The 27,839-nt window shown below is 38.0% G+C and overlaps 2 protein-coding genes and 2 long non-coding RNA genes across 5 annotated transcripts; 3 read left to right on the top strand and 1 right to left on the bottom strand.

Annotated features, from left to right (window-relative positions):
- The first annotated feature begins 575 nt into the window (after positions 1-575).
- Positions 576-2,184, top strand: LOC106958060 (uncharacterized). Its single transcript, XR_001427082.1, has 2 exons — positions 576-734; positions 2,126-2,184. It is a non-coding gene; the product is annotated as an uncharacterized LOC106958060 (long non-coding RNA).
- A 2,664-nt stretch (positions 2,185-4,848) lies between these two features.
- LOC106958081 (C-Jun-amino-terminal kinase-interacting protein 4) lies at positions 4,849-18,424 on the top strand. Of its 2 annotated transcripts, XM_015049819.1 has the most exons (28): positions 4,849-4,978; positions 6,474-6,852; positions 6,977-7,171; positions 8,277-8,397; positions 9,303-9,373; positions 9,821-9,885; positions 10,221-10,290; positions 10,650-10,819; positions 10,972-11,210; positions 11,521-11,578; positions 11,878-12,030; positions 12,136-12,178; positions 12,287-12,411; positions 12,540-12,593; positions 13,418-13,558; positions 14,163-14,295; positions 14,415-14,501; positions 14,573-14,620; positions 14,742-14,883; positions 15,019-15,061; positions 15,161-15,241; positions 15,362-15,429; positions 15,515-15,663; positions 16,347-16,518; positions 16,680-16,793; positions 16,865-16,963; positions 17,246-17,335; positions 17,419-18,424. In XM_015049819.1, exons 2-28 carry the CDS (start codon positions 6,754-6,756, stop codon positions 17,535-17,537), a joined length of 2,949 nt encoding a protein of 982 aa, XP_014905305.1. In that variant the 5' UTR covers positions 4,849-4,978; positions 6,474-6,753; the 3' UTR covers positions 17,538-18,424. The 2 variants fall into 2 exon arrangements, with proteins under 2 accessions (XP_014905305.1, XP_014905306.1); XM_015049820.1 differs by lacking the exons at positions 4,849-4,978; positions 6,474-6,852; positions 6,977-7,171; positions 8,277-8,397 and adding an exon at positions 9,142-9,223.
- A 142-nt stretch (positions 18,425-18,566) lies between these two features.
- On the bottom strand, positions 18,567-21,527 carry LOC106958082 (uncharacterized). Its single transcript, XR_001427084.1, has 2 exons — positions 21,104-21,527; positions 18,567-20,242 (listed from the first exon to the last, which is right to left on the bottom strand). It is a non-coding gene; the product is annotated as an uncharacterized LOC106958082 (long non-coding RNA).
- Positions 21,528-22,254: 727 nt separating this feature from the next.
- Positions 22,255-27,597, top strand: LOC106958085 (coiled-coil domain-containing protein 106-like). The gene is made up of 8 exons (XM_015049823.1): positions 22,255-22,386; positions 22,828-22,897; positions 24,238-24,336; positions 24,432-24,653; positions 24,780-24,836; positions 24,968-25,243; positions 25,926-26,084; positions 26,173-27,597. The coding sequence occupies exons 1-8, from the start codon at positions 22,384-22,386 to the stop codon at positions 26,487-26,489; spliced, it is 1,203 nt and encodes a 400-aa protein (XP_014905309.1). The 5' UTR covers positions 22,255-22,383; the 3' UTR covers positions 26,490-27,597.
- Positions 27,598-27,839: the final 242 nt, after the last annotated feature.

Raw genomic sequence — 27,839 nt, 5'->3', positions numbered from 1 at the left:
ATCATTATACCAAACACATTCATTTAGTATGATGATCTTGTCCACCTAACTCTGACACATTTCTCTTTATTTCCCTGTAGTTGTAAATCACATTAAAACGTGTAAATTTGATCCTACTTAAAACTGCTTAGATTTGACTTGAACTAATAATGGGAACAAATGGAATTTTGAAAAGAAAATCTTATCCAGAACCCCCTTCTCCCTTAACACTTCAGAGGCGTTTTAGATGTATTGTTGGAATATCTGTACGTCACAACTATTGGCGTAAGTGGCAGAGTGTGAATGCTGAGCTGGACAATGCTTTGGGAAAAGAAAACTTCTTTCTTAACCAATACAATGCCTTGGTTGGACCTGACTCATATCTTAAGCTGAAAGAAAAAGAAAAAGAGGAAGGGAGTTGTTTCTAGATAAATATCTGTTAATGGGTCATAATGACAGGTAATGACAGACGAGAGCTTCCTAGCAAAACAAGGAAGGAGAGGAATAAACAAACTACAGCTACAATCTTGATTACTTTGTCCACAGTTTAGTCCAAGAACCCAAGCAGGGAATATTTGTGCAGACTTGGGGCCTCCCATTTCTACATCCCCTGGTGGAGAGAGAACATCAGCAGCAGCAACCGCAGGCTTTCATTTATTAGTAGACTATATATTAAAAGTATTTTTAGTGTTAATTATATGGGAACTTTACCGCGTAGCTTCCACTGACTTCTGCACTCCCAGTTCAATACTGACGTAAGTAGAGATGAGCTTTTTATGGACTATAAAACTTAGCTGTTTGCTTAAGATTATTATTATTTTTTTTATTATTTTGGGTCTGGATTATGGAATAATAAACTAAAAAAAATTTGAGTTTCCAGATGAATTAACTCACACTTCTCTAGATCAGATGTAAAGAGATGCAACTTAAACCAATACATCAAGAAAATGTAAGCCAGAATTAAGATTTGGACATTTAAGTGTTTGCATTTTTATTAATTAACTAGCATCAGATCTCAATTAAAGCTCAAGACGTTTTCTTCTTGTTATCGTATTTTTTTTTTTTAAATCTACCAAAAATGTAAATGTTAGTTGAGTTCCAAGATTTCTGAAGAATGCCAAAAATGTTTGTCCACCTTCTCAACAAATGTTGCAAAAGCAGCAGTAAAGAATAACAATCTACTTCATATTATTAATTTACTTTAAACATTTTCTCTTCTATTTAAAATGCATATTATAGCTTTAAGGAAGAGCTATAACTCTCAAACTGTGAAAGCAAACAATAATATGTACTTACAGTGTCTTCCAAAAGTATTGACACCTCTTAGGCCTTTCATATCTTGTTATAACCAAACATCATTTAATTTATTGTAATTTGATGCGATGAACCAACACAAAGTAATTTTTAGATGTGTACTGGAAGGAAAATGACTCAAGGTTTTCAGATTTTTGACAAATATTTGAATTCAGAGCTTTTTAGTGTGATACCCTTAAAAAAATCCAGTGCAACCAGTTACCTCCAGAAGTCCTCTATTTGGCTAAATGAGTCCTGATTTGTATACTTTAGTATACAACTCAGGACTTTGTATATATCCATAATGGATACCTTGGTATCCATTATGGAGACCAAGGAACACAGCAGGTATGTAGTTGTGAAGAAGTTTAAAGCAGAACTAGGTTATAAAAAAAACATATCCCACAATTCGGACGTCTCAAAGATAGTTTGATCCATCGGCTTAGTAGGAACAGTGCTGCAAAACTGGATTGAACTTTTTTTTATTTATTTTATTATGTATACTGTACACCAGTGTACCTTTCAGGCAGGTTTCTTTTGAAAAATGGATTTTATCCCAAACAATTTCCTGGTAAAATAAAGGCAAAATAAAAACTTCAAGTTAGTGTAAGAGCATTAATCAAAAAAGCAGCCGTGGTATCTCAGGAGGAGCTGCAGAGATCCATTGTTCAGGTAGAAGAGTCTGCCAAAAGGACAGATATCAATTGGGCATTTCACAAATATGGCCCACATAGAAGATTGAAAGAAGTTATGTTCCCATTTGCATCTTACCAAGTCATGTAAAGAAATTGAAAAAAGATAAGTGGATAAGAAGTTGTTTTTTACATGCCTCTGCTTTGTGAAATATGTGCAGGACAGAAGAAGAGGTTACAGTGAGATCCCTCTCATCTGCCTTGAAATTGATAAAAAAAATAAAAAAAAACCTGCCATGGCAGCCAAGATGGAGACCCTTGATCCTTCAGCTTTACCAGATACACCTCCAACCGTCTCCTACCAATGTCAGCCTGAAACTGTTACCTTTTCAAGTGGAGTGGTCTCGGTGGCGGGCATCACTGTGGTGACTGGGGGCGTTGAACTCTCTTGTAGGTCCTGCATCCTGGCCTTCGGATTTTGGGGAACTCTCATCGGATTGAGCTGCTTGGCCGTGGGGCTCTGGGACCAGCTGGCTCAGCTTAAGGACAGGACCTCGACTTTGCTGGGGCTTGGGCTGGTGATACTTGTGCTCAGTTTTTTGGTGATGGCCAGCGTGCTCATGTTTCACCTCCTGACGAAGAAGAAGAGAGGTATCAGACGAGAAGAAAAAAGGGAAGGAAACCAAGTTTTGGTTGGGGAAGGTGAAGTTATAAAAAAAGTCACTGTATAAAGCAGCACTATGGCGGAAATTGTTGTGAGCTTATCAAATTCCTCCGTACAGGATTGAGTATAAGAAATGTACAAACAGTAATTTTCCTGCTCCAAATCTGGAGCATTTTTAACCCACATTAACAGCACACCACACTTCCTGTTTGGTCATGTAGGCAGCTCTGCCTTCGCCCACCAGTTTCTACACTTATCTCACTGGGAGGTCAAAATAAATACAAAACTATACTCTTTTGTTGTTCTGATAAACTTTATAGAGGTTTTATGAATCTCAACACATTTCTAGAAACTTTGGCTTTGGCCAATTTAAGTATTTTAGATTAAAAGAGATGATTAAATATAGTCCATAGTTCTTAAGTGAGTTTAATTTGCCAACAACATTGCAAAGCCATTCGCTTATGCTGTGCACATCACAGTGGCGGCCAATTCCCATGAAAACATTGTGCAGAACGGTAATACCGATTTGTTGAGGCTGCACCTAAAATAATAACTTAACTGCTGATGACACCTCAATATAGCTGCACTGCTTTCATACTAATTAAACATATACATTTATTTTACTCGATTTTAATTTTATTCACTTTAAGGTAATTTTAAACAGAAAATATAAAATCTTTTAATGCATAAAAGGATTTGTTATTTGCATTGAATAAAATAGTTAGAATTTGTGTTTAGTCCTATTTCACAATATGATGGTATCTTAATTCAGGATGCAGTGTTACATTTTGTTGTGTAAGACTTTAAGCACTTCCTGCTGCAAACTCGAATTCTAGTGTGTTATAAACTTAAAACAGTTCTTCTTCTTCCTTGTGAGAATGCCAGCTATGTTGTGTTTGGAAATGTCACATGTAAAATGTTCTCAACAACAATCGCGCCAAATATGGAGTAGGCAATGAATTATCTGATATGTTAGTTTGTTTTTACATTCGCTTTAAGATCTTTGTTTGTCTGTCTAAAATAATGTTCTTTTTTATACCTCATTATCTTTAGGTTTATAAAGTTTTAAAGAATATTTCTTCTGAGTTGCACATTTTTAGTCATTGGTTACATTTTTTTTTACAATACAAAAGCTTATGTATCAGTATAGAGACCAAAAAAAGAATGAAGATGTTATAATGTAATGTATAATGAACAGTATGAATTTGTCAAAGCATGTACGAATGATGTAACACAGTAAAATGTCAGAATGAAGGTATAAGTGAGGTCTTTAGCATTCATTTAATATGTAGATTGTGATGTTTAAATTCTTAACCTTAGCATTACTTAAAGAACTTATGTGGATGGGTTTGAATATGGCGATTTGGAGCAATGCACAGCAACCCCACAGGACTGAGGGAGGCAAATGGTCTGTGGGACTGTACATCTAATCAATGATAGTGATTGATTTTTAAAACAAAAATCAAATTATCAGCTTATCGGTAAATATAATTAACAGTAGTAAAACTTTGTTTAATTAAGTAAATTCTTTCTGTAAAAAGTTTGCATATTAAAGTCAAGATAATATATTCTGTCACTAAAAGAAACAAATATTTAATTAGAAACAGTTCTGACTTTCTCTTTAAATGGAAAATAATTGTTAAACCAATATAAAGATAATACTTCTATATAATGAATTTCTTAAAATTAAATATCTTTCATCTTTTATATCATGGCAAAAAGCAGAAGTTAGAAGTAACATGCAGCAAGGAGATTCAGATAAAAAATGCGTTGGTATCTCCCCCTGCTGGAGGAAAAGCAAACTTCATCTTCTAATTTGCAGTGAATGTTTCTTCACATTCTATATCTATAGTAATATATCTTTTGCTAAATTGTTTTATAGAGACTTTAAGTGTATTGTAATGTTGAACATTTTGCAAAAATAACGCTACAGAACTGTTTACTGAGACACACATTCAAAATTGCTCACACCTGAATATTTCCACCAGCGCCGTTCTCAGTCCCAACATTTTCCAATTCAACACGACACGGGAAAACTCGTTTATTCTCATGCATGTAAGGTATTTCAGCAGGTATGAGGCTTGGGAAGGCTTCACCAGGATCACCTGACAACCCGCTGTTAACTCCTCAAGTCACGTGTCATCGTTCAAGTTTCAGGAAACCTTTTTTTTCTTTCCGAAAACAAAACTACACATATCCCGCCCCTTTTCCAATCCCATTGGATACGGTCCACATTGTCGGGGCTCTGATTGGACAGTCAGAAGACATGTCTGTGCACGTCAAAAATTGGACAACAACCCCCTTCTTTAAACTGGTTTCAGAAATTGATACCGTCTCCGACTAAAACGCACGAAACAGCTGAGTGATATTCGGTTGTAGAGTAAAAATCAACCCAGAATCGTCGGTGGAGGTAAGTTTGTTGCTAGACGAGTGAGCATGATAGCCATTCGGCTAGTTTTCTGGCCAACTGACAACTTTGTAAACTTGCTGCCAACGGTCTTCAAGGTGTCCACTGTCAGTCACTTTATTTATTTATACAGGCTGGCAAGACATAAGACAATTCAGACTGGACTTATTTATGCTCTTATTTTAATAACTAATAATGTTAATAACATGAGTCTTTTGCTGGATGCAACCTGTTGCTGATCTATTTGCATTTAAAATTAATCTTGTAAAGTTCTGAAATCTGTTTGTGGCTATATTTCACAGAAGAAGGCATGATAATTGAGTTGGCTTTTTATAATTGCACAAATCCCATTCGTTGGTTGATTTACGTTTATGGTTTCTTAAAAATGATTCCTGTCCTTTTTTTTAGTTATGCTACTGAGTTTTAATTCAAAACTGCATAAATCCTTCATCTTTGTCAACATTAAACTCAAAATGTAATCGGCCTATATTCATGAATTTATTTAGGGAATATTGCCTTCTTTATTTCATCCTTTGCATCAATTAGTTTCTGAATCCATGAAAAACCGTGTCTAATCAGAGCTATTGGCTAACAACTTGGCATGCAGTAGATCCTAAGCGTAAAGAGGATAAATTTCTCATGTTCTACAGTCAGTGCTTTACATGACCTCTACAAAATTAAATCCTCTCAAAGAAGCTGGTGTGTAGTATATTTCTATCATAAATGTTACAAAGAATGATAATAATAATAATAATAGGGATGAGCGTGTTAATTAAAAAAAGTAACACAAATTATTGTTTAGGCTGTCCATCATGCCCTTGCTTGCCAGGTTTGCCCTATAATTCAACTGTAAGTAGCAAGTCCTCAGTTTCCCAACACCTTCAGTGCCATCATTTTTCTCAGTTCAGACCCACCCATTTTGTCGCTATGTACTTTAAGCAAGGTATATCAGTTTATGTCTCTGTGTTGTTTGGTATTTTTGTTAAATTATGAAAATAAATGCAAAATTACCCAGCAAAAAACTAAATTCTCAGGCATAATTAAACACGCTGCTAATACATTCCCGAAGACTACATGCTATGTCCTACTCTCAGATTTTGGGCCTAATCTCGATATACCAGCAGACTCTCATGAACCACGAAAGATTAGGACCCCTGATGAACCCGTAATTCCTTTGAGAGACCTGCTGTGAGGAGGACACCATTGCCTTGCATGAAGAAGGTCCTGGGTTCGAATCCCAGCCTGAAATCTTTATGCATTGAGTTTGCATGTTCTCTTGCTTTATAAAAGACAAATCATCTCTAATAATATTGTTTGAAAAAAAATTGCTGTAATTTATTTTACCAAACGGGACTTGGATATTTACGAGATAAAGTAAAACAGAAATTAAAATACAAGCATTCTAACTGTCCGGTGGTCATGAAACTAGAGACTTATTATTTACAAGTTATAATATAAAGAAAAGTACTAATCACTTTATGTTTTTTGTTTTTTTCAGGATGGGCTCTGAAACTCATTCAGCTATCATGCAGAGTTTGCTGGCAGGCCTCTGAGAGGATGCTCCATTTACTGGTCTGCAAACAAACCCAATGCTGTGAAAAATGGGTGGTGCCAGTGTTAACAGAAATGTCAGAGAGCTAGCTAGACTAGTTTTATTAGTTGGTAAGGAAGTCCACTCCAGCATGTTTGCCACAGAATTGTAAGAAATTACTGTTGGCCTCAAATCTGGAGGACGGTTTTGCAGTAAATTATACCGAATTTCAAAAACGAAGAAGCCGATGGACTACAGCGAGAAAGTGCTGTGTGGAACGGGGGAGGTGGAGCTGGATCCAAACATTGTGAGTGAGGAGGCAGGAAAACTTTATGCAGAACTACAAGTAAGTATTGGTTTTTTTTTTTTTTCTTCTACCTCTGAGCACTTCAGTGTAAATGTGAGTAAAAATATTATTTGGATGTAGTGAAACACCTGGGCTCCCTTTCTGCTGTTTTACCCTTCTATAGAATGTTATTGAGACTCATGGTGAAGGTGTGGTGGAGTCCCTGGTGCCCACATTCGTGTGGGTCTTGGAGGGGCTGGCTAACTGCAAGGCCCAGCTGAGGGAAAGGGAGGAGGAGGCAGAGAGGGAGAAAGCTGAGCGAGAGGAGCTGCTGGAGAGATACCAAGCAGAGAAAGCTCTGAGGAAGGAAAGTCAGGAGGTGAGAACTGATCCAGCATGAAGTAGCATATTGATTCATTTAGCTGGGAAATGAAACTTCTCATATTCAAGTGTCCTGATTCCTGGCAAAGGCGTGTAGCATTTTTAAACTGCAACAGATTACCACCAACTTGCATAAAATGTACATACAGGTAAAACCAGAAGTTTATACACCGAATGAAAAGACGGATTTACTTCTCTTTTTTTCACTGTATGAAGTTAAATCAGACCAAGCTTCTCTTGTTTTAGATCAGTTAGGATCACTAAAATTATTTCTATTTGCTAGATGCCACAATAATGAAGGAAAGAATATGTCCGATTTATTTAATGTCTAAAAAAAATAAGTTTACATACAGAATGATTACTACCTCTGAGTTAACACATCTGAAACACAATGCTTTCTTCTTTGATGTGATGGGGAAAGTCAAGTGTTTTAGTCTGAAATGTGCAAATCTCCCCAAGAAGAAAATCTTATGACTTTGTGAAGAGTGTGACTCAATCTGGAGTCATTTTGGACAGTGAAACATGTCCTGTACTAACATGGGCTGAAAGGCCACTCTGTAACTAAAGGGATAACCTTAAGCATAGTTTGCAACTATGTGGTCATAAAGTGGCTTAAGGACAATAAAGTCAATGTTTTGGCATGGCCACCACAAAAGCCTGACTTCAATCCTAGAGAGAATTTGTGGGAGAACGAGGTGACCTACAAGCCTGACCCAGTTCCACCAGTTCTGTCTGGAGGAATGGACCAGAACTCCAACAAATTATTGTGAGAAGCTTGAGAAACAAACACCCAAGTCATTCAGTTCAAAGGTATTGCTATCAAATCCTGAAGAAATGCATGTAGACTTCTAATCTTGGAGAGATAAATAATTCTGACTTTCTTTCTCTCATGGTTGTGGCATTAACATTTTTTTTAATGCTAACTTACCTAAAACAAGAGAAGTTTGGTCTGATTTAAGTTCAGACAGTGAAACAAAAAGGCTTGTGTCTTTTTATTCTGTGTAGGTAAACTTCTGGATTCAACTGTATATAAGATATTTTTTTAATCCAAAAAAAATGAACTTTTCTATATCCCTGAGCTGTTAAATATTTGTTTCTTTTAGAAATATCTAGAACTGGACGATCAATTCGAACAAGAGAGGCGAGCCATGAGGGGAAGAGAAAAGGATAGAGAGATGCGGGAGAGAGATCTGGAGAAGAAAGCAAGACAACAAGCTGATCAAAGTGAGTTTCTGAGTAGTAAAGAAGTAAATCCATATTTCCAGAGTTTATCAGTTTTAATTTTTCCACACAGGCTATAAAAATTCCTGTCTTTATGTAGTAAAAAACAAAGACTAAGCTAGTCATTGATTTATAATTCATGCAGCTCAGAGGTTTGTGCATCCATTGACAGAGGGAAGTTGAGTTTCTTCTACGTCTGTAGCTGTCTACCAGAAGTTTGAACGTTTTGTACGAACAGTGACTCGTGTTTGAAACTATTCACAGTTCTCTTTACCTAGCCCAGTTCCAGCAGATGAAAAGCAGCTGCAAAGCATGATGCTGCCATCACTATGCCTCTCTGTGCTCTTTGGGAAATGTGTTTTTGTTTTGTTTGTTTGTTGTTTTTTTTTGCACCAAATATACTATTTAGAATTATGGATAAAAGTTCAACATCAGTTTCAACACATAATGTGTAACACATTTTCTGCAAGACTTTTGGTAAGAAAGGGCTTCCATCTTTTCACCTTGCCCTATCATCGAGACACGAGGAACACACCCAGGGCCTGACAGGACATCCTCTAGCTCCTTTAATTTTCCTGCGCTCCTCTTGACACACACACTATCAGTTCTCTGGTTTCTTCCAAAGTCATGCAGGTTGGTTTAATTGGCCTAAATTGCCCTCAGGTGTGTGTGTGTGTGTGTGTGTGTGTGTGTGTGTGTGTGTGTGTGTGTGTGTGTGTGTCTGTGTGTGTGTTTGCGCGGTTTCCCTGTTGTCCGTTGACTGCTGGAATGAACTCCTGTTTCTCTGTGGCCCTGCAGGGATAAAATGCAAATCGGTTGAAAATTAGTGGTAAACCACACATTTAGACCGTATCTCCATTTATTTTGACTTGAAAGATGTCCTAACAGAGTCTTCTGTTTCCTTGCAGTGATGGCCTTGGAGGAGCAAAAGACGAACCTTTCCAGAGAGCTGAGTACACTGAGAAATGCTCACAACAAGGTCAGATACTCCTCTGCAGCCCAAACATTCTCAATTCTGAACAGAAGTGTGTAAGCAATAATTAAAGACTAAAATTTAATGCCATTGCAGAGATCCTAGGGATTTGTACAGATTGTTGTTCAGACTTGAGCTGGTTTCAGTTTTTAAACATTTTAGTAAAATGAAATGTGCAACAGATCAAATTGGATAAGATAAAGGATAAAAGTATGTCTGTGAAGTTGCATGAACATCATTTTAAATATTTTTTATACCAGAAAAGTTACTAATCTTATATTTTAGGTTATCAAAATAACATTCTGCCCCAGATAAATAATACTGATAAAATATCATTTTTCTCTTTTGTTTACTTTGTTTACCTTCAGTTCAGTTTAACATGGTACCATTTTTATCCCCCGTTAAGGAAAATGTATGTGTTGTTTCTAACGTCATTCATTATCTCTCCTTTAGTTGACTAACTCGTATCGAGAACTTCTGGAGAAAAGGAAGGAGTCTGAAAGGGATTCTCCTTTAAGGTTATTTACAGCTCTCTTTTTGAAACTCTTACTTATTCTGCTCAGTTTCCCATGCAGGAAAACTATAAATTATCCATGGTGGAAGCTTTTTGTGTGACCCACATGAAGGTTCCAAGATTATTGAGCTTTTCTAAGTATCAAACCAGCCTGCAGTTTCTGCCTGGACTGTAACGGTGCCCCCGTTTTCCTCCTAAAATATTAACAGTAGGAAAGAGTCTTGTAGATGTTTAGGTTTGGTTGTAGATGCTGTAAATGAGTCACGAATCATAAGATGATTATTTCTGTTTCTTAAGAAGGAGTTTTTTGTAACATCTACTCTACATGTTCGGACTTAGGAACCACGTGCGTCCCAAGAACACAGAATTCCCATCTCAAGTGTTATCCGGATCCACTGTTAACGAAAAAGTGAGTATGACTTTTTTTTCCACTGCGGCTACAACTGCAAGTCTGAAATCGAAAATCTTTACCCATTTTATTTTTGGAAAAATAACTCCAGCTCAGTAAGGTTTTAAAATGTTTGTCCTCACCTGCTTTGTGTAATGTTCTCTAACAAACCTCTAAGGCCTTCAGAAAACAGCTGGATTTTTACTAAGACTAAAGTACACAAAGGGCGACTAGGTTTACTAATTTGGGAACTTCTCAAGTTGTGCTTCTCTTTATTTAGGGGTGTTAAAGCAAAAGGGTGTAAATATTTTGAAAAGTATCTTTTTGTTTTACTCCATTCTTATGAGCTAAATCGGTGTTTCTTGTTGTTTTTTTTGCAGATTATTCAGAGACCACACTCAAACTCTGGCCCACCAACTCTGAAAGCTCTAGAAGCCAAGGAAGAAAAAGTGTTTGATGTTGCTGAAAATCCTGCGACGGATCAGTTCGTCGCCGACATCATAAGCGCCACGCCTGAGCTCACACAGTTTCACAGCAGTGTGAAAGCAAGGTAATCCTACACCATAAATTGGCTGATAAACTTCTGGGATTTGGATGGAGAGCTTGTGAGTGACTGTAATTATTTACTAAGGCAGAGTTCACTTCAGCTTACCGATTTGTTTTGAGAACATCTGGCTCTTCATGATTTGACTTCCCATTCAGCACCCCTGACAAATCTAAAACCGATGAGCCACTAACGGATGAACTGGAGGACGAGTTGAGGAACATGGATGAGCTTCAGGTGGGAGAAGTGGAAGAAAATAACCAGATGGACAGAGAGGAGGTGGATGAAGAGGACTGCATCGAGTGGGACCTCCGCAACACAGACTCTGTATTCTCCGAACTGTCAGGACTGAGTCGAGATTATTTGGAGAGTGTAGACCGAGGGGCCAGCATCAGAGGTAAGTGAACTTTCATCGATGCTATTGTGATATCTCCCCCAGTTATTTTAATTTTTTTTTTTGAGTTCATGATAACGGAAATAAATAAAGCTAACAAAAAAAAGTTTCTTCCCCCTCACCCCTCCCCGTTACAGAGATTGTGGCATTGGCTCAATCTTGGTAACAGAGTTTTTAATTCCTATTAAAGTGCTTTTACACAGTTTAACTGTTTACGTCTTGGTCATGAAAACACAGATTAAAGTCATACCACTACTTGCTATCGCCAGCAAGAGTTTTTAGACAAAAAGTTCTGCTTCTTTTCTCTGTTTAGGCAGCGCAGACCAGTTTGAGGAGATTCTCGCCCAGTTGGAGGAACTGAAAGTCCTCCAGTGAGTCTTACATTTACATGCGGTTTTCGTTCGCTGTGGCCTAGTGTTTTTTTTTTTTTAAGTGTATTTTCAGGTTTCCTGACATGTGGGTTTGTTGCTTCTGTATATACACTAGTTACACAGAACAGAAGGGAAGTGTGTAGATTTACTGTACATTAAGAAGAACGTTAGGGGTGCGTGTACGCAGATGTATAGAGCAGAAAAAAGACAACCCATTTCCTGTTTTCTTAAGCAGTCTTGTAAGCATCAAATTTGCTTTCATAAGTATGGGGGAAAAAATAGAAATATTCTGTCTACAGTGAGTCAGTTGAAGCTGCTCGTAAGGCGCTGATATCCCGGGTGGTTGAGCTGACCGACGATCGTTCTGCCCTCGCCCTGGAAGTGGCGACTCTTCAGGAAACTGTGGCGCATGTAGAGGGACGGCTAAAGGAGAAGGAAGAGGAAATCAAGAGGTGTGGAATGCATTTCTACATATTTGATTGATCTCAAAACAGCCACATTTTTTTTCCTTTTCATCTGAAAATATCCTTATCCTCTTTGATCACTGCTTGTCGTAGACTACGGAGAGAACTGGAAACATGCCGCCCTGAGGATCCTGACGTAAGGAGTTATTCCGGTTTTAAGAAGAATTGTTTTTTGAATTTACTAACTATTGACTGTGAATTCTGACCTTTTTAAATCAAATATTAAATCCATACTTCCCTTCAGAATGGATGCACATCCATGCGTCCGTTCTCTCGCTCTGAAATGGCTCGTGTGGTCATGGAGAAGAACCAGTACAAGCAGCGTCTGTTTGAGCTGCAGGAGGCTCTGAGACACAGTCAGACGATAAGGTAGTTTTAGTCTCTTCATTCTTTTTTTTTTTTTTTTTTAAGTGATTTCCTAAAGCTATTTGCATATTTATTATATTGATTTCTTCCCCTTGCACTGGATTCTTTTTTATTGTTTGTTTTTTTCCTAGAGCAACAAAGGTGGAGAAGCTTACAGAGGACAAAAAATCAAGTGTTTGGAAAAAGTAAGTACAATTGCCTATTTATCTATTTATTTAAACAGTTTTCTTACCCATAATTCACATAAATTACAGTTTAGTTGAAGAATTGAGCTCTGTAATAGCAAAGCAGACTTTGCTCCCATGCCTGCGTGTGTGGTCAGTAATTAAAGCAAGCTGTAAATGTGTATTGGTAATAAAAAAAATATAAATAAAAGAAATACTACAATACCTGACAGACTCATAAATCATGCCGATAATAAAACATTGCCTTTCTGCATGTTTTGTTTTTGGCAAAATGTTAAATATGCTGCTCAGAATATGAGATAAAATATTCTGCTTAATACATGATGAGTTGTACCTTAGGGACACGCTTTTGATAAACAATGTTTTGATGCAACACTCTTTAGTCAAATCACACCATAAACGTAATTATTTTAGTTAAAACAACCAAGCTTATTCTTAGTCAAAAACATTTTATTTTACGGTCTAATTATTTGGCATTACCAAATATTACTAAATTGTTTTTTTTATTTATAGAACAATTTGTCTAAAATCAAATGTAACACAAAAGCTTCATGTGTTACATTTCTGCTTTTGTCAATTCAAGGCCATCCCTAAACAAAACAAATAAAAAAAAAATACTCACACTTGCATAAATTCATTAAGACATGACTTATAGTTTAAGCAGCAACACAACAGAGTGCTTTCATTTTCAGACTTGTAACCAATTGTTGAATAAACATTTGCTGCCTTGTTACAGTAAAACTAAAGTGAAACCACTTTGGCAATAGATGCCGATGCTACTCTTATTAATTTTATCAACTGGTTCATATTTTCTGTTTGTTCAGATTCAACCGCTTGTTTGGCCTGTCCAAGGAGCCTCTGGTTCCCGCTCCGACTTCTGCGCTGGTTCTGCCAGCTTCCTCACCACTGAGCCGCTCTCCTCAGGGGCCTTCACAGCTTCCATCAATTAATAAAACCCAGGCTGAGTGAGCACTTTTGCTGTTCTTAGCTGACTTATTTTGTACAGTGAATGTCCACTCTTGAGGAAAAGGGCATAAACTATACTTTCGCATAAAATTTTAGGAAAATCTTAAACATCCTGTGCAATTTAAACCTTTTACTTTTAAAATTGTTTTAATGAACAAGCAGTGGACATTGTAAGAGGAATAAAGCACTTAAGTAAATTGTGACGTACAAAATATTTGCTCTTTTTTTCAAATTTATTAATACAATAATCTTCTAGTGTAATGATGCCTTATTTGGTATTATTAGTATTAGTATTTTTACTAAAATACTATTAACAATTAGCACAGTGAAGCTTGGGTGTTTATTTTCTTGGAAATGTAGATTTTTGGATTACCTAAGAGATTTCCAGATGGCTGACGGCAACTTTGCTGCAATCTGTTTAGCCTTCCTGTTGTCTGCTGAAAGTCTTGATCTCTCTTGCAGCCTTAATCAACCACAGAATGTAGAGAGAATGTATAAAAAAAACACACTTTTCTTTTAAAAGTGTCATCCCTGCAATTATTCCACATTTTTAGTCAATAAAATCTTTTTAAATGTCAAGTGGCTAAAACCCTTTTTCTCCAGATCTGCTGCTCCTGCTGGTGTTTCACCACGCGCCCGGAGGAGGGAACTCTACAGGGACATCCGCTCCCATGTTTGGGGAACTCTAGGAAAGCGACAGATACATGGTTGGAGTTTGCCACTGGCAAACACTCAGGTACTTCTCAGGCTGCCGATTTACTGTTTGCTTCCTACCTGCCTACCATTAATGCTGCTTAAAAATTGCGGGAAATAACGCAAGCGCTAATGCATGAGGATTAAATGTGATTACTCCAGGAGTCTGGTGAGCCCGTTCCAGAGCCTAAAGATGTGCCTGTCTTAGTTCAACTCAGACTCTTGGATCAAAGGGACTCCACCGCCAAGGTAAACTCCCAAATGTTAACATCACACCTTTTGGACAGAAACTATCTTCTGACTTCATTTTTCCTGTGCAGCTTAACTGTGCTGTTGCAGTCACACCTGAGATCTCAGGAGAAGCCACAGTAAGTTCGTTTAATGCATCTTCTAATGACTCCTCTCCACCCGGTCATGATTAACGCCTTCTAAGCACAGGTCTGCTCATGCCGCTCATGTTTCCACGTTCTGTCATCCCTGCCCTGCCAGTGTTCTGTGTGGGTTGTTTCGGGTCCTGCCTCCTGCAGTGAAATCACGGTGATTGACCCAGCACGGTCCAACACAGTCCTGGATCAGTTCAGCCTCCCTCCCACAGCCCCTGCCCTCTGCGTCTGTGCTGTACCCCCCACAGGTCAGTCCTGCATCGAATGGCTGCAGCGTCTTTGTTGTATTTTTTTTCTCTATTGATTTTAACGTTTTGCTGAAATCGCTTGGAAATGACTCGGCGTTTTCCTTTGACACGTTCTGGTTGGTTTTGTTTTGTCAGAAAACTCGGCAGGGACTGTGTGGATTGGAACTCAGGAAGGAAGGTAGCATTGGCTGAGAAAGCAGATCTCTTCCTCATGAAACACATTTTCTTGACCCTCATGCCCAGCTCCTTTCCTTCATCTCTTGTCTTTGTTTTGCAGTATTCTAGTACATCCGGCTTCTGCAGGAAGGAGGCGATGTGTGCAGTCAGTATGCCTCACAGAGGGTGTGCATTCACTAGTGTGAGTACGATCTGCTCTGTTTCCATATTAGCATGTATTGGATTTTAAAAACATGACCACAGATATTTCTCCCCCCCCCATACTAAAAGTAGTCTACGTCATGTTGACTTAACTTTACAGGTACTCCAACAATCAGGTTATTGCTGGTTTAGCTGATGGTACTCTGGCATTTTTCTCTCAAACTTCAGGTAATCAGCATATTGGCTTCTCATGTTTTACGGTATTAATGTTCAGTGACGGAAACGATGAGATGTTGTGCGTTTGTATCCACAGACGGATGGAATCTGCAGTCGCACTCCGTGATGCCTCTTGGAGTAAACCCTTTGCAGCCCATTCGCTGCTGCCTCGCAAAAGGTGCTCGTCTGTGGGTTGGATACTGGAACAAAGTTCATATCATAGACACTGACAACAAGAAAGTAGAGGTGAGAAACAGAAATGTTTGCTAAAATACAATGCTGACTGTCTTATAAAACCTGTATCAACTTTTTTTAAGTGTATTTTTAAATTTTAAATGTAGTCATCATCTTAGAACCAGGATCTCATTATTATTTATTTGAATTTGAAACCATCTGCATAATTGGATTACGTTTGTTTGATTTAATTATTCATTTCAAGATTCAAATTAGACAATGCATGACATCCTTGGACTGTAGCAATGTTTATATAAATATATATATTTTTTTTATTCAATTAAATATTTACACCATCATGCAGTTCAGGTATATAATCACACTTGATGGTTCACAAGAAAAACTTCATTTCGTCACGTTTGGATCATCTTCCAAACATTTTTGAATACACCAGCTCAATATTAGGCGGGCTTCCTGTCAAGATTAGCTAGAAGGTCTGAAGTAATATTGATTCGGTGCTGAGCTTGTTTCTGAGGAATCATTTTAGCCATGGCAGTTATCCAAAACTCTCATAACTAAGATGATTCCTCAGAAACAGGTTCAGCACTGGATGGAAAAAAGAAGCCGAAGTGCAAGAAAGGATCTTTGAAACAAAGGATGATTCAAGACTTTTGCACTTCTGGCTTCTGTGTGCATATATATTTAAACTTGCTGTATTTGTACGTGCCATCATTGTTTCTCATCTTTCTTCCCAGCAAGTATTTTCCGTATCGGAGCGCAGTGAACAGCAGGTCCGCTTCCTGTGTGCTGGAGGAAGTGGGGTTTGGACGTCCTGCAGACTTGACCCAATCATCAGGCTGTTTGACTGGACTACTGGGCGACCGCTGCAGGAAGTCGACTTCACATCTTTGGTCACTAAAACATTAGGTGCTTGAACTGTGTTTTTTTTTTTTGTTGGTTTTTTTTTCCTCAGTTTTAGTTTTACTGAAACAGTTTTACATTTATTTGACATCAGTTTGTTTTCTTTTAATTTGCGACCAACTCAATTTAGTTTATGGCTTTTGTTCACATTCCTGTTTGTGTTGCAGGTCAGCCCTTCTTGACGCTGTCGCCTCTCCAGATCTCCTCCCTCTCCATCATCTCTGGCCGTCTGTGGGTGGGCACCGGCGGTGGCGCCATTTTCTCCATCCCCCTGTCAATAAGTATGTCAAAATGATTCCATTTAATATCATTAGAAATGTGCTCTGGTATTAAGGGAACTAATTGTCCACAGCGTCGGAGGATATTTCCATCCCATACTGCTCCACTACATCAGTCCAGCTGTCGTACCACGGACACAGACAAGCGGTTCGATTCATCATTGCTGCTCCTGGTAAGAAATTAAGAGCCGTTACTATAATGTAGTACGTTTTTCTTTTCTCTCTTTAAATAAACGTCAATTTATTGCAATCTTAAAGGCTAGAGTGTTCTAAAATTATGACACCAGATTAAAATCTAGTTATATTTTCAGGAATATGAGCAGAACAGGGTCTGATCAACTTTTCAGACCATAAAAACGATAAATTCACTAACCTAATGACAGAAATATACTTTTAGTGTCTGTAAATGTTAATTATTTTTTTTATAACATGAGCGTCCTGTCTCGTCCTTACAGGCTGTTTGATCACATCTCCTGGCAACAGCCAAGTAACCACTGCTCAGCTCATCCTCAGCGGAGGAGAGGGCTACATCAACTTCCGAATAGGTGAGTTCAGTTTGAACACTAAATGGTGAGTGAGGAGCACAGCCGACGCTTCCATAAACGCTGAACAAAACGAACCTTTTCAGGAGACGACGCAAGCGATGAGTCAACGGAGGTGTCTCAGTCGACGCCCCAGCGGTCTGAACGTAGTCACATGATCATCTGGCAGATTCCCGGCCCTTCTGTGCCCAACCCTTCGCTCTGAATGTTCATCTCCTGAATCATGTTGGACGTAAACGAGCATTAACAGCACCAGAGCCTCCTCTCGGCGGTGCACTGATCTGAACAGAAATCTCACTGTGGCAACAAAAAGCCTTTAAGATGTGATTTTTTTCCCCTTCTTTTTATATATATATGTATTTCTAAGTCCTGTACCTTGTTTGTTTGACTAGATTATGTCTTTCTGTGTGCCTTCATCTGACTTTTATACCCAGTCTGTGTTTTTCATCGGTTATCAACATTTTTTTTTAATCTGATAAACTTTTGCACAAGCGATGAATTCAGGTTCACAAACACTGAGATCTCCAGTAGAACAATAGAACGATCCTCCATTCTTGGATCATGAAGCTCAGTTTATCTTGGTTTGCGTAACTTTACTGGCACACTGGAAGCGGGTTTGTTGATTCTGATAATCATGTCAGAATCTTTTGACGCTGCATTCAAACTGGGAACTTGATGTGTGGTCTTTTGTCCTGGGACAGGTAACAAATCCTGCCTCTTAAGTCCGAGTGGAGGAATTGCAACAACTTGCACATTATAAATGTGTCTGTGTAAAATGTTCTCTTGAATCTCTTTAAGAAATTATTTATTTTCCCTGTTGTTTGCCTAATGAATCAAAGTGTTTTATGTGCTTGTAAAATAAGGGAGAGATGTTCTTTAAAGTGTCGTGTACAGTATTAATGTGGCATTACAAGTTTAAGCAAACGTATCACAGAAGCCTCCTTTTTTTTTCTTTTTTTTTTTTTTTTCTTGGACAGACTAAAGTATAGGTTCTCAATCAAATCTTGCAGCATTGGTCATTTTTTTTATGTTATTGTGTAAAGCTGTATCCAGATTCATATCACTAAATTAAAATATATTTAAAAAGCCAAATCAGTTGAGGTAAAACTTGTCGATACACAAAATGGTATATTTCAAGTCTTTATTTCTGATGATAGCTTCCAGCTAAAGCATGTCTAAAAATTGGTGACTATGGAAATTACAATATTACTTTCAACTGCTTTAAATGTAGATTTTTTTATTATTATTTACTGACTTGACATTGTTTTCCAGTAGAGAGTCAATAACACATTTGGCAAAAAGGGTAAGCCACTAAGAAGAAGCTGGCTGTTCAGACTGCTTTGTAGTAATATAAAGTTTAGTGGAAGGAAAAAGTGTAGTAGATACACAAGCAGTAGGGATAACCAGAGCCCATTTTCAGGTCTCTCTTCAAAAAGAGTTTCTTAAGCATTTGGTGTGATGGGTATTTTGCAGGCATGTTGTGCCCATTGTTTAGCACAAAGTCAAATTTAAAAAATGTTATGACTTTGAGAGAAGAAAACATGAACTAAACACTTTCTCAGTGTGAAGATCCTCAGATGATTTGGGGTTCCATCTGCTGGTGTTTTTCTAGTATGTCTTATTAAAAAAAAAAAAAAAGTCCAAAATCTGTTACAGGAACTGTTAGAGCACGCTTCCCTTTACTGACGAGCTTGATGGGGATGTTTTCATTTCCCAGCAGAACCTTGGGCCTGCCCAGACTGCCACAAGCATCAATACCAGCTTTAATGATCATAATGTTGCTATACTTGATTGACATGCAAACTGGTCTGACCTGAACCCCAATCTAGAGCACTGACTACCAAACCTGTTCCTCAAGTACCCCTGCCCTGCATGTTGAGATGAGATGAGTCTCTGTTCCAGCAAACTTCATCCAAATGATCGCCTCTGCAAACACCAAATGCTGCAGAAACCTTTTAATCCGCCATACATTTAAGTCAGTTGTTTGGAAGCAAGGAAACATCTAAAAGATGCAGGGCAGGCGTACTCGAGGACCAGGACTGGGAACCATTGCTCCAGAGGATCATCAAGTGGAAGACGAGGACACCAAACGCAGCAATGCAGACAAACTGGAGGCCACTATTAAAACAACTTGTGGTTCTTTAACACATTAGCTGACCCAAAGGGTTTGGGTTTTCATCGAGTGTGACCCATGATCATCAAAATAAGTAGCAATAAATGTATAAATATATATAAAATATGAATATATGTGAGCACAACATTTTCAACAGATTTACTGAAATTAACTTTTTGAGGATGTTTTAAATTATTGAGATATACCTGTAGCAAAGACAATAAATTATTAACAAGGCAGCTGAGAAAAGACACTCATTCATTGATAAAGTTTTAATATCAAAGACTATATAAACTAGTGCATGTGTGCATACTTAATCAAAACATACATATTCTGTTTATAAAAACAAAGGTTGATGGGTCTTTTTTTTTATCAAAAACTGACAAAAGCCTTGAATTAGGCTTTTGTTTCAAGTAAGTTGGCTCAACAGGAATCAAAACCAGGCCGATGCCTCGACCGTTTAACGGGGACTGCTGCGCGTCCTGGGGAGCCGCATCCTCCGGCTGACCGAGCGAGCCAGTCGGTCCATAGCAGAACCCATATGTCCACTCGGGTCTTTTTGTAAATGCAGACCTTCGATGTTGCCGCTATACCAAAGCACCCAGCCGGCCATGGAAAAGAGCACCAACAGAGCTCCAGAGTACACCAGCAGATCCCCAAAGTCTTCGCCCTGGATCTCTAGGGAAGCAAAGACGCCTACCAGCAGGAACGTCACACCCAGCACGTCCATCACCACGGCAAACACCAGAGCGAGCTTACAATGGGACAACCCGTCATACTTCGGTCTCATGGCTGCACTGTAAGAGAAGGAAGAGCTCATTTAGACAACAGTGTTGTGTACCATGTTAGCTGTTCACACTTGTGACCTCTTGCTCATCGTATAAAAATGGGTGGTCTTATCCTGGAAACCTACAGCACCCCAACACTAGACATCTTTGGTGAAGATGTGTAAACAAACAAGAAATGAATCCAGCTTTTAATCAAACTACATTTATCCATCAAGGAAACAATTCCACATTTACTTTTAACAAAATCACTGGTACCACACTGATCCTAACTCCTGTTGTTAATGCTTTGTTTATTTTTTCTTTTTTTTTCTCCTTTCTATAGCACCTTGACCTGGTTCTCTCCTGTACAGTATAAAGCAACGAAGAGCTTTTAAAAGCGAAATCCTATTGCAAAGATATGTAACATAACATAAAGTAGCTAGCCAAAAATGAGGAAAGCAGTGGCACCTGTAGTTGTGTCACAAAAATCATTAAAACAAGATTAAAATATATTAAAGTTAAACAAAAGTGAGTTTGGATTTGGAATCGGTTTAATTTGGTTTGAGCTCGTCAATACAGAAACAACTCACAACAAATGTCTCCTCTGGTGAACTTTAACTACAAATGCGACTGAAAGACATCATTATTACATGATCTGAAAATTAACCAGTTAAAGATAAAAATACAAAAGAAATGTGTTCATAAAAACTGCAGGACATGTGTCGTAACTCCATATTTTAGTACATGTTTACTCTGGTCTGGCCAAAACAGTTGCCACACCTGTCCTGATAGTCATCAGTCATCCTGATAGTCATTATTTTGAAAGGTAAGCTTAAAACGAAACCTCATTTGAAATATTTTAATTGCTTTTAGAAAAGATTATTCACTTACCTATTTGTTGGGAAGGCGAATGTTTGATATTAAAGAAGTAAATTTGGACCAAGGTCGTATGTTGTCTGCCTCTGTATCGCATGTGGGAGAAACCAGCCGCCGAAACCTGACACCTTGTCACCTGTTTAACCTGTCCCGCAGTTTTACCCAACAACAAAGGGCACAGCACAGCTGGGATCTTCCTCTTTTACTCTCTGAAATTGTCACTGAATTCTTTACACAAACTTAGTAGCAATGCGTTTAAGTAAACGCTTGTCAAAGAATGTACAATTATTTACGATAATATGCCAGAGCGGAAAAATAATGTACAGTTTTGGGAGTGTTGAAGTTAGCATCTGATTCGGCTCTTCACTAAAGGGCTATTCCGCAGAATTTCATGAACTCATGACTAACTTCGATCTCTAGAAGAGGTGCAGTTTCATACACCTCAAAGTTGTTGTCCTACATGTTCGTTCTTTCACCATAAAACAAATAAAGGTAGACATGAAACATGAAATATGAACAATGTATCGCAAACACTCGTTTATAGCCAACTTGGTGAATCAGTTTTAGTACTGATATTTAGATGGTATCAGAAAATAAGTGATCCTTTTATTATAGTAAACATGAACAAAAATGAATCAAGCCAAACTTTAATAAGTTGTATTTTCAAACGAAAGAAGACGTGGGTAAACTGGACTTATTTTAAAAGGAAAAAATAAAAAAAAAAAAAAAAAAAAAAAAAAAACTTGAATTATTATGATTTTTTTTGTTGTTTTCACAATTTGAATAACTTTTACAGTTAATAAAACGTCAAACAGTAATGACCATAAAATCGCTTGGTACGAGTTTAACTGTTCTGAATCTTTAGATTTCGATCTATAGCGAGTTAAAGGTAAGATTTTTACTTTTAGAGAGAAATAGCCCTTTACTCTGAAGGACATCTTCGGAATCTACAAATCAGAAGCTAACTTCAGCATTGTTGCTTTTTAGCAACATTTATCCAAAGAAGTATAATTTGTGTTTCATCTCGTTTCATTTTTTATCGACTTGTCTTTCAGTATAAATAAACTAAATCCAAATATATGAATGCTCACTACATAAAACCTTTCGTAAATGTTTTCTCACTAGCATATAAACCGTCAGTCAACAGCCGGAAATGACGTCATTCGGTGCTGAAAAAATATGCCGTAATTGTTATTGTTAGCTTGTTAGCTAGCAGACGAACCGCTGAAATGGCGATATGACTGAGTAATAACGGCTTATTACATATGCACCACTAAGTTATAACTAATCCTAAAATGGTACGTACCAGTTTCTACGGTATATATTTAAAGCAGAGATTTTTTTTTAGAGCAAGAATGACGGAATTAAAGTACTTATTGTGTATAAAAAACGAAATGGTGATTATAGTCTGGCTACATTTTCTGGGCTAACAGGCTAACCTTGTTTTGAGCTAACTCCTTTCTCCTTTCTTCAAGACGCTTCAGACATATATTTCCCAAACATTTAATCCGTGTGAAATAATTTCTGTGTCATCGAATTTAATTAGTTCTGATTTTCTGTCCGTCTAGACAAAAAAAAAAAAAAAAAAAACACAGGTGAAGGTTCCTCCGTGAACAGAGGTTTAGAAATAGTGTCTCTATTTTTAATATATAATTAAGAATTAAGCTTCATGTTTTCTGCATGTGTATTTGTGACTTGTTCACATTATTTTCGGTTCACTTAACTTTTGTCTGTGGCAGATGGAGGACGGTAACAGGAGTGATGGACCTTCCACATCAAAGGGCCATGTAGGCTCTTTTCACCTGCAGAGTAAGGTCTTAGTTGTTTTAAAGTCCGTATCTAAATCACTGTTATCACTGAAAGGAGCAGAAAAACAGATGATTCCAGTAATACCTACCCAATATAGACAAACTGTCCTACTTTTGAAAATTTCTCCCTCACTTGTGATCGTTTTGTCTGATTTTAAAATGCAGACTGTCGTTGAAAAATGTTATGAACATGTGATAGTGTTTATTTAGCACTTTATGAACAGATTGTCATCATCTAGTAACCAGGTAAACCATACATAGTTTCCTAACTACAGAAAGTACACTTCAGCACACCTGAGTACAGCGAAAATTTCCTAGTGGGAAATGTAGATACAATTTGTATATTTCTGAATAAAATGGGTCAGTTCTTCAGATGTAACTAATTAGTGGCAATTACCTTTAAATGCTGCTTACACACAAAGTTAGAGTTTATTTCTCTCCTGTAGGAGAAATTTGTTTGTTACACTGCACACTGCACAGAGACATTGCACTCTTCCATAACATCACAAAGATAATAAATAGAGAACTAATGGATTAATAAAGACGTCAAAAACAATGTTTAAAATAAGTCGACAATGAGTAGAAATAACATAACAAACACAAGTGAACTAAAAAGCCATCGGAACAAAACCCACGCTCCTCTAACAACTAGACAAAATTAGTGAAGAACTAAACTGTGGAATTAGTTATCTAAGTAGTTTTGTATCCTTCTGGACACGGCCACCTTCTGCTCTTTGTTCACTGATATCTGTTGCTGATAAAAGAAGCAATTGGTTACGCACGGGACTGGTTTTATTTAGATTTCTTTTGAAATGCATGAAGAAAGAGTTGGTTGAGAATTTCTAACCCTTCAGCAAAAAAGATTACAACTAAAGTCTTTGAAGACCCCCAACCGCTGCTTTTCATTCCATAAAGGTTGCTAAGAGACTCACAGAGTACAAGGATGCCTTCAGCATAACCCAGTTTTCCTTGGACTTGCACATTAGTCATACATCTTGTGTAGCTGGGTCAGCAAACTCCTATTTGATTATTTTACAGCATAGCATTTCAAAAGGAGAATTCATTGTAGAGTTGCAAAATATACCTCTTGACAACGGTAGTCTTTGACCACTGACGTATTAAAGTATTAAAGTATTAGGAAAAGTAATTGTATATATATATATTGTTCTAAAAAGCAACTCTAAATCAGCAACTGATTCTCCAAAACACTTTGGCTCGAGGGAAGTGAGGGAAATTGGCAACAATTTGCTTTTGATTGCAACCTTGTAGTTAATTGCTGCAAGTAAATGTGGTTATTCTGCTTTAGATCATGAGATATTTAACGATTTTGCCTTTTTTCAGCTCCAAAAAGTGAGGACACCTATGAGATTGCCATTCCCTTTGAAGAGAACAACTTTGAGCAGCAGGGGTTCTTCAACCAGAGCGATCAGAACTTTGACGGTAAAAGTCACGCGATGCATTTGCTGTCACCTGTCACGGCTCTTGTTTTGTGGTGCAGCACCTGCGAACACTGGAGCCGTTCTTGTCATCCTCAGAACCAGCCTCGAGTGCGGGCCCGTCCACAGTCAGCAACTCGTACATGGTGATCAACAACCTGCGCACCCAGCTCCAGATCTCTGTGGAGAAAAACTCGTGGCTGCAGAAAAGAATCGAGGATCTGGAGGAGGAGCGGGACTTCCTGCGGTGCCAGCTGGACCGCTTCATCTTTTCCACGAAGAGCCAGGGACCGGAGCAGGGTCAGAGTCAGTACAGCAACGGTGTGGAAAGACTCTTGCCATCGGAAAACACTGTCAATCATCAGATTAATGTTGAAACGTTGTTGAAGCGGTTCTTTTTTTAAAATAAAAATAAGAATTTCCCTTTTTGTGTTTTTCTTAAATCAGGATATGAATCTAGACGATTCAACTGGAGGGCAAGAAGAGAGGAAAACCCCCCCCCGGGTAAAAAAAAAAAAAAAAAAAAAATCACTTATGCTTTTTGATTCCAGCTTGTGGGGCTGTTTGTTTATTTATTACATTTTCATGATCTCTAAGTCTCAACCCACTTTGTACTTTCTTTTTTTTTTTTATAGAACAGCAGAAAGCAGACCAACAGCATTTCCCTCAGCGCCAGTTTGTCCAGCGAAGGCCTGGTCCTCCCACTATGGTGCCTGCCAAAAACCACGTCTCCAATCCAATATCCTCTCAGCTCTCTAATATGAATGCTTTGTACAACACAACACAATCGCAGGCCCTTTTGCAAGGCCACAGTCACAGCACCTCAAGTACAACAGGCAGTGGCAGCAACAGCAAAAACAACAATGCTGCGAGATCATCCTTAAACCAGCTGAGTGGACTCAATGTCCCAGGTAATGAAAATTAAATTATGTATCTGCTTATTTGATTTAATGAGGAAATTCCTACAGATCAGCATCTCCTTTTTCCTGACTTTCAAGACTTGCACTAGAAAGTTAAAAGATACATGTGTTACATTAACATTAACATATGTAAATAAAATGAAATAAGTCAGAGTAATATGATACAGACAAAAAGTCTAGTTTAAGAATAGCAATTCTGCTCTTCACTGACAGGGAAGAATGAGGGGAAAAAATCAGTTTTAGGTTTTGTCAGAGATGAAGATGTGGCTAAGTTTGAAAAAAAACGTGGTCCTTTAGTCAGTAATATAAATACTGATGGATAAGGTGTTTACACTAGGAGTAATGGAGCAAATCAAACCAAAAGCATGTCATTTAAAGATAAATTACAAACATCTGTAAGTATTAAGCATTTATAGATTTTGCTCTTTTAGAAGCCTGAAAAAGCTGGAAAAAATTATTAAATTATTAAAAAATGTGATTATATCCATCTGCAAACACTGCTCTGTCTAAAAACAGAGCATACCTTCTGAACAATCCCAAAGCCGCATAATATGGCCGAGGCGGTTTAACAGCAGCCATTGTATTATAGTGTTACTTTAATGAAGTCAGTGTCTCATACATGTGTCCTTTGCCTACTGGGTTTTGTGAAGCAAATTATTTTTCGCCCTTACAGATTCCCTCTCACTGCTGGGAGAATCTGATGAGTTCTTGGAGGAGGACGGCTTCATCGAGGAGGACGAAGGGGACGATGTAATGTCAGAGGCAATTAGCACCAACAGGCAGCAGTTAAAGAGGAGGCGAGTCCTCCGAGCGCCGCGAGAGCGGCAGAGAGGTGACATGGAGATCCTGAAAAAGAGAGACCCCGAATTTCATTGTCATTCCGGCTGCGGCTAACTCTGCTCTGCCTTTCTCTTTGTCAGTGAAAGACGCCGCAGGAGTGCTTTTTCGCTACAAGAAGATTCTCCTGACGTACCAGCGCCTCAAAAACATGACCAAGGCCTTCCAAATCCACGGTGTTGACCGCAACACCGTGGCCTCCACCACACCCATCGCCGAGCTCCATCTCGTGGCCCCCGAGAAAGTGGCCGAAGTGGGAGAGTTTGACCCCTCCAAGGAGAAGCTGCTGGATTACGCCCGACGCTGCTACCTCGCCCTGGACGAAGAGACGGTCAGCAGAGTGCAGGCGTTGAAGAAAAATAACCTGCTGCTGCCCATCTCGTACCGATTCAGGCACTGAGGGGAGAAGGAAGTGCGAAGGGAGAATTTCTCCTTGACACAGACGGTAGAGGTGAAGTCAGAAGAGGCTCATCCCCTCCTAATGCAGAAAAACACCTTTTATTACATCTTATCTTTCCACATTTCTGTTTTTTTTTTTAATACAATTTATATGTATTTTCATTTGACAGATCTTTGCTAACATGAAAATGATTGATGTCAGCTGTATTGTGGAGGTAGAGACAAGGGAATTCTTTTGAAATGAAATTAAGTGTTTCTGCAATCACAGAGGACTGTAATTATGGTGGTTCTTCAGTCATTTTTTTTTTTCTTCATTTGTGTTTTGCAAAGACATTTTTTTTTATCTTGATCTGCTGGAGGGCAGCAATTCAAACACTACTTTAGATGACTGCAGTTTGTTAAATATCCAAATTTATATAACTTTGTTTGTATTCTGCTTTGACACAATCCCGTAAGTGTATTAACTTCCAGTGTGTAATTTTTTTTTTTTTTTTTTTTAATTTTAAGTTGTGACTCATTTTTAGAATACTTTGAACAAATAATACCAATTTCAGGATGATTTTCATTGCTTTTATTGTTTTGTTTGTCTCAATGGATTTTTTTTATATGATCCACGTTTAGAAAAACTCCATATTTTGTTGCAGTCCTCCATATTTAAAGATGAGGAGGACAATCATTAAATTAGAAATTAGAAAAATACATAGGTATGGCAGGATAGGTTAGTCTCAAACCTTTGGTGCCGGGGCACCAAATGTCGATCAACAAGTTACTGGTTTTATCGCTAACCTTGCATTTTGTCTCAGAAATGTTGGTCGTTTTTATTTATTCTTACCATTGGGAACACCAGTTGCACCTCTGCCTAGTTTTAATGCTGCATTTCTTTCTTTCTTCAAAGGATTCCAAGCAACTTTTGTATATGTCTTCAACCAAGTTACCATAAATGTAACTTCCTACGCTTCTGGTATTAGGAATCTTGTATTGCATTGTGAAAATAGCACAGTTTTATATATTATGGCTCTGAGCTATTCCACTACATAACACTATGAGGTTTTTTGTAATATTGTGTAGGTTTTGGTTCCTTGTAAAAAAAGAAATTCTGTGGAAACAGCAAAAAATCGTCAGCAGAAACAGAGGAACTGTTCTTCACAACATGTGCATGTAAAAAGAGCGTTTGTGATCTCTCTTCAAATTTCAAAGCAGCTGGTTGTAATCTGCTATGAAATGCAACTATTTTGGTAGTGAAGGCAATTATTTAGGATTTTGTTCTACAGCAGAATAATACTGTGTAACCATGAGTCCATGAGTAAACAGTTCAAGAGCAATAAGGGAGCTGCAAAGTTAACTGAGGTTC

This window comes from Poecilia latipinna, unplaced genomic scaffold, assembly GCF_001443285.1.
Source record: "Poecilia latipinna isolate Pla-1442-1.1 unplaced genomic scaffold, P_latipinna-1.0 Scaffold960, whole genome shotgun sequence".
NCBI classification, from domain to species: Eukaryota; Metazoa; Chordata; class Actinopteri; order Cyprinodontiformes; family Poeciliidae; genus Poecilia; species Poecilia latipinna.
Note: the sequence above shows the minus strand (reverse complement) of the source record. Positions and strands in the feature narration are given on the sequence as shown.